The 15966-nt window shown below is 42.6% G+C and overlaps 1 protein-coding gene across 1 annotated transcript in view; it reads right to left on the minus strand.

The window, feature by feature from the left end:
• The window catches only part of ARHGAP20 (Rho GTPase activating protein 20), a gene marked incomplete at both ends in the record, with an annotated part of 62180 nt that overhangs the window by 17342 nt on the left and 28872 nt on the right, over positions 1-15966 (minus strand). The window contains 5 exons of the mRNA XM_082305035.1: positions 4238-4315; positions 7176-7260; positions 8256-8297; positions 10188-10337; positions 15624-15794. Coding sequence (XP_082161161.1) covers positions 4238-4315; positions 7176-7260; positions 8256-8297; positions 10188-10337; positions 15624-15794 — 526 coding nt within the window. The remainder of the gene's footprint in view (positions 1-4237; positions 4316-7175; positions 7261-8255; positions 8298-10187; positions 10338-15623; positions 15795-15966) is intronic.

Genomic DNA, 15966 nt, shown 5'->3' on the forward strand with positions numbered 1-15966 from the left:
AGGTCAGGCTGACAGGCCTGTAGTTCCCCAGATCCTCCTTCTGGCCCTTCTTGTAGATGGGCATCACACTTGCTGACCTCCAGTCAACTGGGACCTCCCCGTTAGCCAGGACTGCTGATAGATGATGGAAAGTGGCTTGGTGAGCACTTCCACCAGCTCCCTCAGTGCCCTTGGGCAGATCCCATCCGGTCCCAGAGACTTGTGTGTGTCTAAGCAGTGTAGCAGGTTGTTAACCATTTCCCCTTGCATTATGGGGGCTTCATTCTCCTCCCTGTCCCTGTCTTCCAGCTCAGGGTGCTCGGTGACTGGAGAACAACTGGTCTGACTGTTAAAGACTGAGGCAAAGAAGGCATTAAGTACCTCAGCCTTTTCCTCATCCTTTGTCACTATGTTTCCCCCCACATCCCATAAAGGATGGACATGTCATGTGCAATGTGGTTTATGTGATCAGGATCCAGCTCTGAGCAGTGAGAGGGGCTGGAGCCCATTATTTCTGAAGGAAAAGGGGGAGAGTAGCCCCAGTTCCTTCAATGCTCCTGAAAGCAGAGGGATGGAGGTCACAGCCTGCTGGGACTCAGGATTGCTTTTGAGGTCAGACGAAGACGTTAGTCATGCCAGACCCCTCCGCCATGTGGCTGAGTTGGTCCCCGGCCTGCATGCCTCCCCACTGCCAGGAGGCTGTAAATGAGACAGCCCCCAGCGTGGAGTGGACCTCTGTGCCGCTCCTGGCCCCCAGCACCTCTGTGCCCCACGTCTCCCCGCTGGCACTGAGCAGCACCCAGCCCTGCGGAGAGACAGGTCTGATCCCCCAGAGGGATTACAGATAAGCAGCATGAAGTGGAGGCCTGCTGCAGAGCGTGTGGCAGGCAGCGGGCAGTTCTTGTGAGCTAAGGTGACCCTTCAGCTCCGTCCTGAGTACCAGGGTAATCGCATCCTCCAGGACGTGCTCTGGCACACAGGCACCCGCAGCTTCACACCTGAGACCTCTGCTCCACCATCTCCCCAGCTCCTCTACGGAGCTCAGGCTCGCCAGCCGACAGCATCCCGTGCCCTGCGCTGGACAGCAGGGCAGGAGCACCTTCGCCTGAGACCTGAGCCCGCACTGATGATGCCAAGGCGAGGATGGCACCCAAGGAGCTCCTGGCACTCAACGCTGTCCCAAAATCTCCTCGTAGGGCTGCCGTCAGCCCTTTTGTGCAGCCCTTTTGTGTGGAAGGACTTGGGAGCGCTGGATGGTGCTTTAAGACTGCTGAGCTCTCTTTTAAAATTTACAGTGGAGAGGATAAATTTACATCAAAGGAGACAATTTCCAGAGGATTGGAAAATGTGAACATCTTTGGGAGAAGCTGTGTAAAACCGCTGATTTGAAAGCAAATTCTAAATATTGCCTTTAGCATAAATATACAAGTCAATGTTGCAGTTTAACTGAAGAATAGTACATTATTTCAGGTACGACGGTGAGACGGTAGAGATAAAAAGAATGACATTTAATATAAAGCACTCTCAGGACAAAAGGTAATAGCAAGTGGATAAATACACTGTATGAGAAGTGATCTATTATACCTTAAATCCCTTTTCAGTGACACTGCTAAATCAGGATAATTAAAGTTTTCTGGCTACAAAAGGTGATAAATACCTCATGACAGCATTTGTTTAGCTCTAAAATTAAATCCTACCTCCTTTTAAAGAGATTTGCCTACTATCCTGCATTGTCTGGACCTTCATGAGTGTCCCCAAAGCTCTTGAGACTTTTTCTCCTTGTTGCACACACCCGGTGTAATGCTGATACACCCAATAAAGTCTTCGCAGTTTGCTCTCTGACTCACAGAGCTTTCTGGCCCATATTAGCACTGCTGTTAAATTAGCTAGCAGGGGGCAGAAGGAAAATAAATAGGCTTTGGAGACATCTCTGATGCCTCAGGGCAAGCAGCCAGGAGCAAATAAATACAGCTGAGGAGCACAAGAAAGGGTATTTACTTTTCCTTTTAAATATATATATGAAAGGGTTCGTTGCTGTGAAGGGGAAGCAGGGGAAGGGGAAGAGCTAGTCAGAGCAGTTTCAGGAGGCAGACTGCTCATCTCTCAATTGCAAATGTTGTCCTTTATGGGTTTTATCAGGCCATTTGTCAGTATAAATGACGCCGTCCCAGAAAAATCAGCAAGTGTACGTACGGAGCTGGGAAACCCAAGGCCCTTCTTTCTGCCCCACTTGGTAATTTGGAACAGATGATCAATGCCATTTCGCACGAACTAGTTGTCATTTTACCAGACAAACCACAGAGGGAAAAACCCTGATGCGTTAAACCAGAGTGAACTCAGCCAAAGTAATAGCCCCATTAATCACACAACATGTGAAATGTAGTTTTTATAATTGCCATTGAAAAGTCGTAGAGCTCCTTTCAAGTGGTTCTCTCTGGACATAAATAAAAACCCTCGAGACGGCGCATAAGGAAAAGCTTCCTCGCAGTCAGAACAATCCTACGAGGGGGTTGGGTGTTTGATTGATATACAGGCTATAGCTTCATTTATTTAGCTTGTTTGATTTTATTGCTAATCTTATGATATGCCTCTAATGAAAAAGGCTTTATGCTATGAAGATGCAGTGAAAAAATGTGGTATATTACTTGGGAAAATAATTCTGCAGGCAAGATTTTACATCTTTCAGATGGCTTTCATTCTTTTTCCACTCGAAATAAAAATGTAAAGAGGAGGAAAGGGTTGATCGTGATACATACAAAAGAACACAAAGCTGAAACCTAACCAGCTCCTCCTCCTGCTCATTTAAAACAAAAAATATTCTCTTCCAATACTACCATTTTCCTGTTTTTTCTGTACGCAAAATGAGGACGTGCAAATGACAGCCATAAAACGGGTAAAAATGAAACACATCATAGTAAAGACTTGCAGTTGTAATACAGCACAGTCTCTTGATTTTTGGTGCAGACTGGGGCAGACAATGGGATGGATTTTAACTCACATCCTATCCTTTTCACCTTGCAGTCCCTTATCAACTCCAGAGCTACCTTAATTGGATAAACTGCTGGATCCTAAGCTCAGGCCAGAGCCACAGCCCTGGTGTAAAAGGGATGTCTGAGCCATAACAAGACAGACAGGTAGACAGAAATTGCTGTACCTAGGAAATACCAAGCTAGCAGAATAGGCCCCTGGATTCATTGAAAGCCTGTATAAATTAGGGATAATGAATGCTAGGGAAGGCAAATTCTGAGGTTACTCTAACTTTTGCTGGGGGTCTCCGGAAGCCCCGGGGAAGCACAAGAGTGGCATTTGGTCATATTTGACTCTTCGCACTCAGGGCTGTGGTACGGAAAGACTTGTCAGAGTCCATGCAATGAGCTCAATGCATACATCAAGACTAAGACATTTAAAAAAATCTCATTACCCACACAGTAGACTGACAGGCCAGTTAAAAAGCTGTCATCCAGGGGCTTCTATAATCATTGGTGTTGGTTGGAGCCACAGTGTGACACAATGAGAGAAACAGAATACGGGAGCAGAATTCTTGTCCCTGGCACTGATTCATTAGTACACCTGAGGCACTACCTTGTCCGGTTTAGAGCAAAGGCAGACAGTTGAGGCAGTATTTGATCTACTAGGAGTCACTGCATCTACTCGGTGCACTACCCTGCATTATCCTAAGTCCTGTAAAAGCCTTTTTCCAAAACAGTTTCAGGCCATTGCTTAAATTGGGTGCATTCAGATTCTGTGCACTCACTCAGTTACATTCATATCTCACATGACACTAAAGGTCCATGGATATTTAGAGTGTCTGATTTGGACACTTGAGAACAGTGCTTGTACGTGTAATCTGGGGATACAGCTGATCATGCATGTTTGCACATTTTGAAACCAACTAACAAGCGGGTCAGTAGGTTTCCTGTTCATACTGAAGTATGCAAAAGGAGCTGTATCAAATTCTCACTTCTTGTGTGTCAAGATATCTCCTCTTAGGCATCAGCAAAACAGATTTAAAAGAAACTTCAAACATGACGGATCCCTTACAGGGATGAAAGAATTATTCAAAATTTTTAAGGCACCGGATGATCTCTGGAGGTCTATATAATAGCTAGGCACTTTTGCTTCATTTCAACAACAGTGAATTGCTATGATAAAGGATTCAATTAATGTTCATATCCTAAAACTTGGAAGAAGTGCAAGAGAAGATTTGATTATTAAAATGACTACAAAAAGACTCATTAAAACTGGTGCAAGGACTTACATTAATTCCCAGCTGCTGCAGGGCCATGAGAATTACATCATTTGCTGTATCAACATTGGTTACACTCAGGGTTTTTGACTGTGAACAGAAAAAAGGAGAAGGGGAAAGTGGCATTAAAAATTTGGATTTGCAAAGAGTATCTGAAGTGCAATAGCTCTGCACAATTCATTGTTCAAAAATGGAGAGTATCCTGTTAAAATTTTACTTGATAAATAAGTTATACTACATAGAGGAAGACTCAACTGTCTGAGACCAAGGTTTGACTCTTCTGCTTTGTCACATACTTTCTGTATTTGCTCCCCGCTTCCCCAACATCTCCATCAGACGGGAGAGTGCCACGATTACTGGGTACAGACCTCCACATTAAAATATGCAAAAAGACACAGCCACTAACTGCACTTTAGACACTGCATGAGGGAAACTTAATGGTTTCATTAATTTAAAAGCATAACAGTTTTCTTTGAAAAAAATTAGTTTTTCAGTGAAATAAGAGGTTCTTGTACCAATTTTTAATCATTTCCGTCCTTTTCTATTGAAGGTCTCCCTGGTAGGAAAATACTGTACACAGGCTGTTCACCTCTATATCCTTTGCCACTTTCTATATAGACTTCTCAAAGATAGATTTGGCTTAATAATACCAGAAACGCTTCCTGTTGGTAATCTTCCATCCAGTTAAAATGCTACCTCTCTGGCATCCTCCAGAATCTGCTGATCAGCAGTATGGAAAAGCATGGATCTGCAGAAACACCTCTTTCTAAATAGCTACGGCCACCAGGACGAAGTGCTGAGCTTCCTGTCGGAGGAAGTGCCGCTTTCCACAGGGCAGTCTTTCCAGAGTGAGATTTCAGCACCTGCTGCCTGGCACCAGCATTACCCCCGTACAGCTGGGCAATGCTCTGTACCTCCGCACCATGGGTTGCTTTTATGCAGGGCATTTCAAACACACCAGGATTAACAACTCCATCCTCAGCCCCGCCGGGATGTGGCAGCACCGCTGCCATCCCCTTGCAGAGGCAGAAACAAGTGGGGAGAGAGTGTCCAGAGTGGTTTTTGCTTGCACCATCACACCCACACTGGCCTCCCTTCCAAGCCGGCAGGCAGCTCCCACACATCAAGCATAAGTTACTAAGCCCTCTTTAGAAGCATGCTAGCTTGGCTCTGCTAACAAGACTACACAGCTTTGGGATTGCAGCTGGTTCGTGGCCAGCCTAAAGCCCTGGCAGAACAAACGCATGCCCGCTGCAGCAAACCGCCCAGGCGTATCCAATGGCCCAAGGAAGGGAAGGTGGCAGAGCTGGGATGCAAATGTTCACTGCCAGTCCCAAGACAGTTTGCTATACGCTGCTCCCCTGTGTAGCATATCAATTTTATACTGGCCATAGGGTGTTCGGGTGAAACAAACGACTGACATTTCGCATTTAGAAAAGATCTGAGCTGTACATTTGTATAAGTCTCTGATGGTAACAAGCTGCCATGGCAATCAAAGAAAGTAGTGAGAATACTGTATATCTTGCTTCAGGACATATCCAAATGCTCATACCATAAAAAATTTAACATTTGCCTGAAGCAATGACATCTGGCTCTCAGGAGTAGGTCAGCACATTTGCATAAGTTTTGCTCTTGGCTAGAATATAATAAAATGGTTTGTGTCTTGTGTTCAGCCTTCCCTACCATCCAAAAATGAAATAATTCTTGGGCATCTCCAGCTGCTGGAGCACAGGGACCACAGTGCCATAAGAACTACTTGCATCAGAAGTTTCCGTCTGCTCCTCCATTGTTTTATTACTGATAATAGCTGGACTACAGTGTGTTGTTTCTAGGACTGTCAGGATCAGGAAACCATATTTGGCACATGAGCTAATTATAGCTAAGGAGAAAAGACATTTAAAAAAAACCCAAACAAACCCTGGTACAAAGGTGCAACACCTGAGTGCGTGTATGATTTATAGACATTTACACCTGAGCACAGCTTGATCTGCAGTCCTGCATTTGAACTATCACAATTATTGTTATTGTTTATTAACATTTGTCTTAGCAACCTGGCAATTCTAACTATTATCATTTACCCTAATAATGATTATCTGAAAAAAGACGAACTCCTTTATGCTTATGCTTATGCAAATACAGAATTCTAAGTGGAGATTCACTGTTGGGCAAAGACCTCCAATGAAGTCTAACTTCTGTAAAAATTTCTCGTATCCTTGCAAATGCTATTTAGGCTTCTGAGCATGAAATACAGATCTTAAAAGCGCAGTTAGAAAGAAAGGACAAATGTATAAGAAGCAGAGGAAGAACAGATGGATTATCACTGAATGCTAGGGTATCCCTAGGGAACTGGCTACATAAAAGAATTTAGTTTAAATTGGTTAAAAATTACTTAGTAAAAAAGGTGCAAATCACCCTGTGGATGACCTTTCCTTACCAATTTACCTTGTGCCTATAAATTTACCAACATCAGTTAGCTGATGAAAAACATGCTTAAAGCAATTTCAGGGTGTTCACATACACAGCTTTACTGACTTAAAATCGTTATAAATAACAAAGCACGTTGCAACTTTGCTGAATTGAATGAAGGCAGCTGTGGGTTTAGATCAGTTTTACAAGCAGAAAAAGGACGCATTGTACTGGCATTTCTGAAGATTCTTATGTGTAAGTTCCACTAAAGGTGTTTTCTTGGGACTTCACACTCTACAGTCTTTAGTTTGCGTGCCAGAACCAGTATTTCTTACCAAGCACACTGTCTTTAAAAAGGAACTCATGTATTAAACACAGGAAACAAACATTTCAGGGCTGCATATGCCAAGTCTTTTAAAGGGGCTGGATCTTTAAAGGAAGGTGCAACCCAAAGGAAGCCTCCCCAATATTCAAAGGATTTACAGGTGACTAGCATTCATAGGTGATGTAGATTTAGACCCCTGTTTAGCTCAAGAGCACTTACATATGCACAAGTTCCCACGTCCTTTGCAATTATCTTCAGAGGAATGCTTTTAGGATAGTCTTTTTCCTTCTCTTCTCTTATTCGACTGACAAAACAAGTACAAAACAAGTACATTTTTAACATCGTAAACATAAATAGCAAGATGGAGATTTAAATAGCAATCAAGCAATGACTGGATAAGAAGCAGACTGTTTGCGGATGTACTGCAGTAGAAAGATCTCTGAGGACAAGAAAGTATCCAGCAGTATCTGGAAGGGATGCTGACCGTGGCCCCCAGTAATGCCCTGTTGTATTAAAGTTCATTGTAGAAATCCGTGTAAGCAGCAGAGAAACTGGATTTAAAAAAATCAAGCTAAAACTACCCATCATTGTGATGCCTCAGTCTGCAGTACAGGCTCCTACTGGAATGTTACATCCCATTGTAGAGACCAGCTCAAAGGACCGAACAGGAGAAGAGTGAATTAGAAATCATCCCCAGCAAGGATGATTTAAACAGCCCCAGGAACCCTGAAGAATCAGATAAAGAGACAAACCTCAACCAGCAGAACTAGGTGACCAGAAAACAAACGCACCACTTTTTGTTTTCTGGCCAAACACTGACTGAAAGAAGACAGCTCTTTTTACGCAAAGCCTCCCATCATACTCTCCAGCTTGGGGTCCACTTTGTAAGACCAAAATACAGCCAGCCATGAGCAGCCTGAGAGCAGAGGTTAGAGCAGAGGTTCCTGAGCTGGGCTTGCTTAGATGCCATCACCATGGGAAGAGCCCCAGGCTCAACTAGAGCGATGGTGCAGAGGCTCCTACAACTGCTTAGGGAAGGGACCACGTGTGATAGGAATCGCCCCAGTTTTGTGCTGAGCCATGTTCAGGCACAGGGGAGCATTTCCCTCCTTGTGCAGTGATCATTGCATGAACGGCACATACCACCTTCTGCAGGGAGAAGACATGAGATTTCTTTTTCTCAATATCACTTTGAAAGAGGTTATCTATTATGATGGCATAGGTACCACAGCTTGGGAATCACTGGTCTAGATGACTGGGACTCTTTTCAGCGTCTTCAAAGACTGTATAATAAAGTACCTTTGCAAAAAAGACAGCCATGTTTCCTTTTGTTCTGCAGACCTGCAAGAATTATAGAAAAATGGGGACAAATCAGCCATCATTCTAATACCAAAATAGCCTGTGTACAAACCACAGTGGCACAGACTGCTTCTTGGTTGCAATTTCCATAAATACCTAGAAAAACTAAAAAGTGTTTCCAGATTTGAATGAAAAATCTGTTTCCCTGCAAAATCAAGTGAAAAGCCTGCCATGGAGATCAAAAGCCCCAGTTACCATTTTTTATCACAGAAGTTAAAGCTTTACCAGTGAATTCAGTAGGAAACAGGTTGAGTTCTTAAAGTAATGTCCAAATAGAAGAGGAAGGCACTTTAAAATAAGAGCTTAATTCAGAAGTTTAAAGGTATTTCCTCAGGTATATAGACTTCTTTCCACTTCCAGTGTTCTAATTCTCTTCTTATTTATTACTTGGTTTATCACCACATTACAAAGTACACATAAGCCACAATCAAAAAAGGTCCCATTGTACTTAGTAGGGTTTAACTTTGGACACTTTAAGGCTTATCTCATTTATCTTTATCTCATTTATACACTTTCAAGGTTACAAACTGTCCAGTTAAATGTAGCTAATAATAGGACAGTGCAAGGAATCTAACCTAATTTTGCTTCAACTTTCTTGATTTAAATCCTGCCCCAGATGGAGTAACTGCCATTCTCACTGCTGCTTCTGCAAATCAAGTTCTTCAAATGTTCAGAGCAGGCATTTAGGGAGCTACAAACCTACTGAATGTTGTTGTGAGGGGAATGCACTTTGTAAACAGTAAAAATGTGATTCTGCTTTGGCTGCTTCAATTCTGTCGAATATGCACCTACAGACTCATGCGTGGTGTTTTAGATTTTTCTGTGTACTTCACTTCTACAAAATCTCTGACTCTGTTTTGATTGAAGCTATTGCTTTCCTATCCAACTACTTTCTGATAGCTATAAAGGACCACGTACTGTCTCTAGATCAGAGCTCATGTTTATTGGCAAGAGTTCAACTGAAAATCAATAGAAAATTTCAGCTTTGTTTCAGGACTATTAAGTGAAAAAAACATAAACAGCACAACCAGCTCAACAGAGAGCAGTTTGTGCACAGCATTCTCTTTGGATAGGGACAATGTGACATACAAATTAAGCCGCATGCATCAGCTTTTGCTCTCTGTTGGTAAAGAGGAAAATGCATTTTCCAAGACCCAGCCAAATTACTGTGGCTAAGCAGCTGGGATTTCAGGGGGACGATGCCCTCCCTTATCCAAAGTGACGACAGAGCCCTCCCGCTGAGACTAAAATTAGCCTAATCACTAAAATTACCTCTACAGCCCTTATGTGTCCTACAGTCAATGCTGCAAAGACAGACCAAAAGTCTTTCTCTCTATTAAAATTCAGAGATTCTGTTTTAAGAGGAATTTTGACATTTTCTCTGGTGCAATTAAATTAAAAAGAGAAATAGGACAAGGTCAGTATTTCACTGTATGTTTCCTACTATTTCCAATACAAGCTCTTCTGTTTAAAAGTGTCCTACGATGGTCTCTTTGGTCCTTTCATTAGCTTGGCTGTTTACTATTTGTAGTTCATCTTATTAATTAGCCAAAGTGTTTGTCAAGTTATACCCCCAAAAAACAGAATTTCCACTGAGCAAGTTTGCAGCACAGACAATGATTTGCCAAATCACATATTTTCTCAATTTTTTAAGTGATAAGCGAGTATCACCGCCACATTTGCAGAGAGACAGGAGATGAGGCATGGAGGGTAAGTAACTTGCTCACAGCAGTAGAAGGAATTGGTTTAAGAATCAGTAAGTTCCTGCTTCCCACCTTCCCTGGTGCTGAAATGAATCCGTGATATTCTCATGACCTGTCAGCCTAAAAACATTTAAGTAACTTGGTAAATAAAACAGATCTCAATTCTTACCTGAAATTCACCACACAGTTTGTGGTGGGCCAGCCCAAAACAAAGGACCTCTCTGGGTCTGTGCTGCCTTCGCAGACTTCTTCTGTACAAAATGCTGTCCACATCTCACAGAGACGTGCTTGGCACTTTAGTTTGAAATGAGAGTGTGACCTGCTGGCAGAAATTCACAGGTATGTCACACACATGAAAACATAGCAAGGCAGGTTAAACAAATCAGAGTTTCTTCTTCCTTCAGGCACATGTGAAGCTTGCATTGGAGCTGATGGAAGAAGCACTTCTGCTTTAGTTAAAGAAAACAATGTTTCATTTGGGTTGCATATAAAAACATATCAATTTCTCATCTAAATGGGATCAACAGATATCTTATATGTGGGATAAATAGGTTGCTTGTGGCATCCCTGGACATTGCCCTTCTTGGGGGAAGACTTCTCCCCATGTCTAGAGCTCCCCTCCAAATCTCGCCATGAGGCAAAGATTGCCACTTGTGTTGGACTCTCCTTTCAGTGACTTTAATGTCATTGAGGAGTTTACAGGATCATTGGATTGCTTAGCCCCAGGGTCAACAACTATGGTGAGTTTAAGTAGTGACAACTAGGCAATCCAGAAGAAAGAACAAGCAGAAAACTGCCATTTGTGTTAACTGCAGCACAGGTCACATACAGCCTCCATGAACTAGCTGCATGGTAGCTTTAAGCCCACACCACCTGGAGAATGAGCCAGGACTTTGTGCATTTTCAAAATATCGAGTCATCGACATAATTACTTTTTAAAAATTCGGCCCTTCCTGTATTTTATCCTACTAAACATTAGAGTACAATAAAGGTCAAATTTACAGACTTGCACTTTTTTATTTCAACTCCTTTCTTCCACTTAATTTCTCATGATAAGTCTCCTTCCTTTGTAGGATTGGTGGGCACCAGTGCTATGCAAGAAACAAGTAAAATCTCATTAAGTCAGTCCAGCTGTGTAGCAATGCAACAGCCAGTCACTTCAAGGCAGGTTTGCACTAGACGCCTTGCAGACTGCATTGGCGGAGCTACAGCTCTCCTGGGCCAGCAGGAAAAGGCTGCAGGAAAAGTGTCCCCCCTCGAAAATGTTTTGCCCTTCTAATCCAAGGACTGCAAGCAAGACCATGTCAGCTCAACACCGTGTTGCAAATGTGGATGGGGACAGTGCCAGGCACCATGGTGATTAGTGCTCTATAAATAAACATGTCAGGTAAGCAGTTTCTTAGAGCTTTTATACACGTGGACTACCTTCTCTGAGATTAGTCTCATTTACAAGGTATTTGATTTAGGAGAGACTGAACTAATACAGTATGAAACATGAAAGTACTTGAACCTTGTGGCTTCAAAGAGGACATAGATGAACTTGCAGTACCCTGACCGGTCTGAGGTTTCCAGCTGACATTATGCTAACAGGTGTAGTGGGGTAGAGCAACCCTAATAACCCAGCAGCGTTTACAGTGGTGGGCAAGAAAGGACCATCAGTGCATATCACACCTGGCAAAAAGGTGCACTTCAATTAGATTGCCATAAAATACTGTAAAATACCATCTCAAGTGCATGTATTTTTTTAAACTATACCATAGTGTTTCCTGGTCAGGTGTATATTTCTCCTCTCTTTATTACGTTTTGTTACTCCATCAGAGAGAAACTTAAAGTACAGGAAAACATTTCAATGCCCTCGTCAACAAATCAGTTTGTGATGCCACAAGTAAGATCTGTCAAGAATACAGAAATACCTGTAACTGACTGACCACAGACTGAACTGTGAAAATGTAGGCTTAAAAAAAATACAGCTGTGAATTCTCATGTGGATGTTACTAAATGGATGCCTGGTCTGACTCCACCGAATCAATCATCTGTTGACCCTCCCTTTCTCCTCCATTTCTTTTTCCCCTTACCCAGTACAGTGAACTCACTACATGCTGTTTCACTTTTTTAACATTTACAGTTCATAAAGCCAGACCCCTACAGTGCCAGTAGCGGGTGTCAGCAGGGTGTTGGCAGAAGGACAAAGATGTTCTCCAATCATGCTTGATGTATATTCTTACCCCATTTGCCATGCCTAGTCACACCTCTCAGCTATCATCAGTATTCAAGTGGCCTGGTTTCCAGAGGCGCTGAAACAGTAGCCTCCATTAACATCTAAAGAGCCTGAAGTATAATTTCATCTCTATCTGCCATGTCCTTTATGCAATCCATGGGTTCTCATCGTTTGTGAAATGTGGGTCTTCTATTTAAGTGCCAGAGCATTGCCTCTAGAAATGAACTGACTAAGGAAGCAGCGCGACTGAACGTGTGAAAAATTGAAAGAGTAACAAGCTAATGAAGATTTTCTTTATTTTTTTAAGGAACTAAGTTCCCCTGCAAGTGTTATGCTGTAAATATCAGGCTGATCCAGAGTCCACTGAAATCAATAGAAAAATGAACATCAGTGGTGTAGGTATTGACGCACCCCAAATTGTGCCACCTCTGCAGAGTAAACTCAGTTCCTTTTGCTTTCTGTAAGTGGCAATTGGATACTTTGTGGCTGTTAACAGATGGAAGATTAACTCCTCGCTAGGTTTGCTAATCTCCTTAATAGGACCCTCTGACAAAAGCATTAATGGATCTACTGTGAGATTGCTCCCGTAATTCCATGTATGAACGCAACCATCAATTTCTATGTCCAGCCACATTGGGAAAATAACTTTAAAATGTATGTGTATATATGCATGTAGGTATTACAATGGAGAAAGAGGAAGGCATTTCTCTGTGCCTCCCACACAAAAACTTATGTAAGAAACCTTGATCATTGAACTCATGGATCCTTGAAATATTTACTCTGCCAAATTAAAACACACGCTCTCTGTAAGAAATCTAATCAATATATAAAAAACAGTATAACATTCTGCATACTTAACATTGATTTAGTGAGAAAAACTCTTTCAATCAATTTATGACTTATTCCTCACATGAGGGCAGTAAAAGGTGGGGCAGCAGAGAGAGAAGTGCAGCATGTGAGTATTATTTTTTATAAGCTGGGCTAATGCATGATCTGAAAAGATAACAGTCTACATTTCAAAAATGATTAGACAGTAGCAGAAAACAAACCTACAGGCACCTTGTCCAAAGTCATACACAGAGCCGTTGTAGAGAGGACTTACCCCCCCCAATTTCCATGGGAGCAATGCCAATTCGCTGCCTTTAAGCAGGAGCTCAGTGCTGTACAAGAGTTTAGTCAGCAAGCTCAGAGGACACAAGATACTTGTTGCTCTCTTTAGGAAAAACTTGTACCCATTTGCTGATCATATGAAGTCTATTTATACACGAGCTCCCTTTGTACAGTGACTGGCTACCTGCAGCTGAGCTGACACCAGTACAGCGCCAACCTGTGCCTAAGATATCTTAGGTGTTCATATGCCCCAAGCTGAAAAACTACTTAACACAAGAGAGTATTACAAATTTTTAGCACCTTCACAAGGAATAATTCTGAAGTTAAGTCAGATTCAACTTTATCATTAATTCTGTCCTGGTAACCTGCTGTCTTGACTCTGCATCAGCTACTAAAAAGTCAATAACAATCAATAGTCACGGCTGCATAGCAATACACACCACTCAGGTTTTCCCTCTAGGAATCAGCAATGGTATTTTAGTGTGAGGCATCTTTAAAAATGCTGATTTTTAAGTAGTATTCATTAGTGACAGCTCTGATGCTTTAATTGCTGACAGGGAAGCTGTAGAGAGAACATCCCAATTAGTTCTTTAAAATACATGAAGTAATATCACTCAAAATACTATTTTTACCATTTCTAGCAAAGACTTGGTCCCCCTCCCCCTTCTTCATACGCAGAAGCACAATTTGTTCTGTTCTACCTTCTTCAAACATTGCAGAATCTTCACCACACTAAATCAAATGCCGTAAGAGCCGTTACTACTCCTTGGGGACCAGATTTTGGAGTGGTTACACAGAGTAATGCTTTACTATGCAAATAGTCCCACTGGGACCCAGCCAAACCTGTGGTAATGTGCAGCTCAGCCTGGGGCTGTAACATTGCTTCTACTCAACATGCTGACCAGGGAGAGAGGGCTTCATTTCACCTGACTTTAGTCTTCTACAATTTAGGAGCTTAGACCTAAACTAGTGAGATTATGCCTGCTGAATAGCCAGTGGACAGAGCGTGACTCCCCTCACCCACTGCCAGCAGTCTTTCAGGGTCAGGTGAGTTTGCTGCAGGAAGGTGCTGGTTTTCCCTCAATGACTATAAAAGGAGCCTAGAAGCCTAGGTAAGTTGCAAATATTTAACATTTGAAAGCTTAAATTAGATGACACAAACCTACATAAATAGAGTAACAATGCTATTACTGCTAGTGCTGGTAGAATAGCAAGATTTCCCCTAAATATCCTTATGTTCACCACCTACCCGTAGTGGAACATGTTTTGGGTAAAATATCTTCTGTGTTGTCACACTACATCAAGTGAAGGAGTTCAGCTGGGGGGGGTTACATTTACTATGTGTGATTCAAACGGACACAGCTCAGATTTCTACAGAAAACACAGATTTATTCTGGCTTTTCCCAGCAGCCTCTGAAACAATTGCTTAAGCGAAAAGACACATTGCAAAAGCCCAGGATTCGCATTGCAATTACCCACCCTGTGAAACCACAAACACACTGCCTAACAGAGAATGAAGCTGCATCACGATTTTTTATTATTATTTCCCCATAACAACAAGTGAAAAAACCCTCTAAAATTGCCTTAAACCACAAATGCTGCATGAAGCTGGCATGCTAGACACAGCTTGTAAATCTGATTTAATTGTGAATGGTAGAGTGAATAATCAGAGCTCAGGAGCAAGCCTGATTACACACGAACACTACCCAGACTGCTCAGCATCGCTTCCTTTCTCCTTCCCCTTCCCCACACTCCTCCTGGCACAGCACAACCTACAGAGATGGACACTGCAATGCTGCCTGTAATCTCTATTTTTATACAGCTGCTCATCACTGGTGTGTATCAAAGCAGCTTCCAGGTAAGTGTTAAGACCTGTAGCTCTTCTGTGGCACAGCCAGTGGTGTTATGCACACCCCATAGGACTGTATCCAAAACACAACAGTCAGTAGAAGCCAGTGCAATGGACACAGTCGAGCAGCAATGAGTCTTTTCTATGACACTGTGCTCCCAAAGCAGGGAAGATGATACAACACAAGCAATATATTCAAGAACATCTGATACTTCTTTAAAATGTTGCATCCTGGAATTCCTCTATGGCTATGGAGTTTTCAAAGGTGCCTGAAGAGGTCAGGCACCCAAATTCCATCAACCAAATAAAAAGCTTCCTTATGATTTAAATAAGATTTGCTGTTAAAAAGGCATTATGGAAATCCATGTTATGCTCTGCTGAGAAAAAGGGCTGCTCTGTAGGAGCAGCGCCTGAGGTGCTGTACTCACTTGGACTTGGCAACAACCAGAAGGTCTGTGAAGAGGAACAGGTGTCGCTCCTGGGTTTGCAGCCCCGTCTTCAGCTGCACATGGCCATCCAGGATGAACGTTCGGTTGTGGCACATGAAAGACTGCACAAGGGGACATGCCTCTGGGCTGATGGGGGAGAAGCAGCCTTCCCTGCAAAAGGAAATAAAGGGAATAAAGGAAAGTAGATCAGCCGATTGCCTGTGAGTGAGAACCAGGCAGCGACTTCCCACACCCGTTGCCAAAAAGCAATTTATTTGACCACATTTCAGTGAAAGGTGAGAGGGACAAGAAGGTAATCCAGTCTGATTCTGAGACAAAATCT

This window comes from Platalea leucorodia (genome assembly GCF_965183815.1).
Source record: "Platalea leucorodia genome assembly, chromosome: 2".
NCBI lineage: Eukaryota > Metazoa > Chordata > Aves > Pelecaniformes > Threskiornithidae > Platalea > Platalea leucorodia.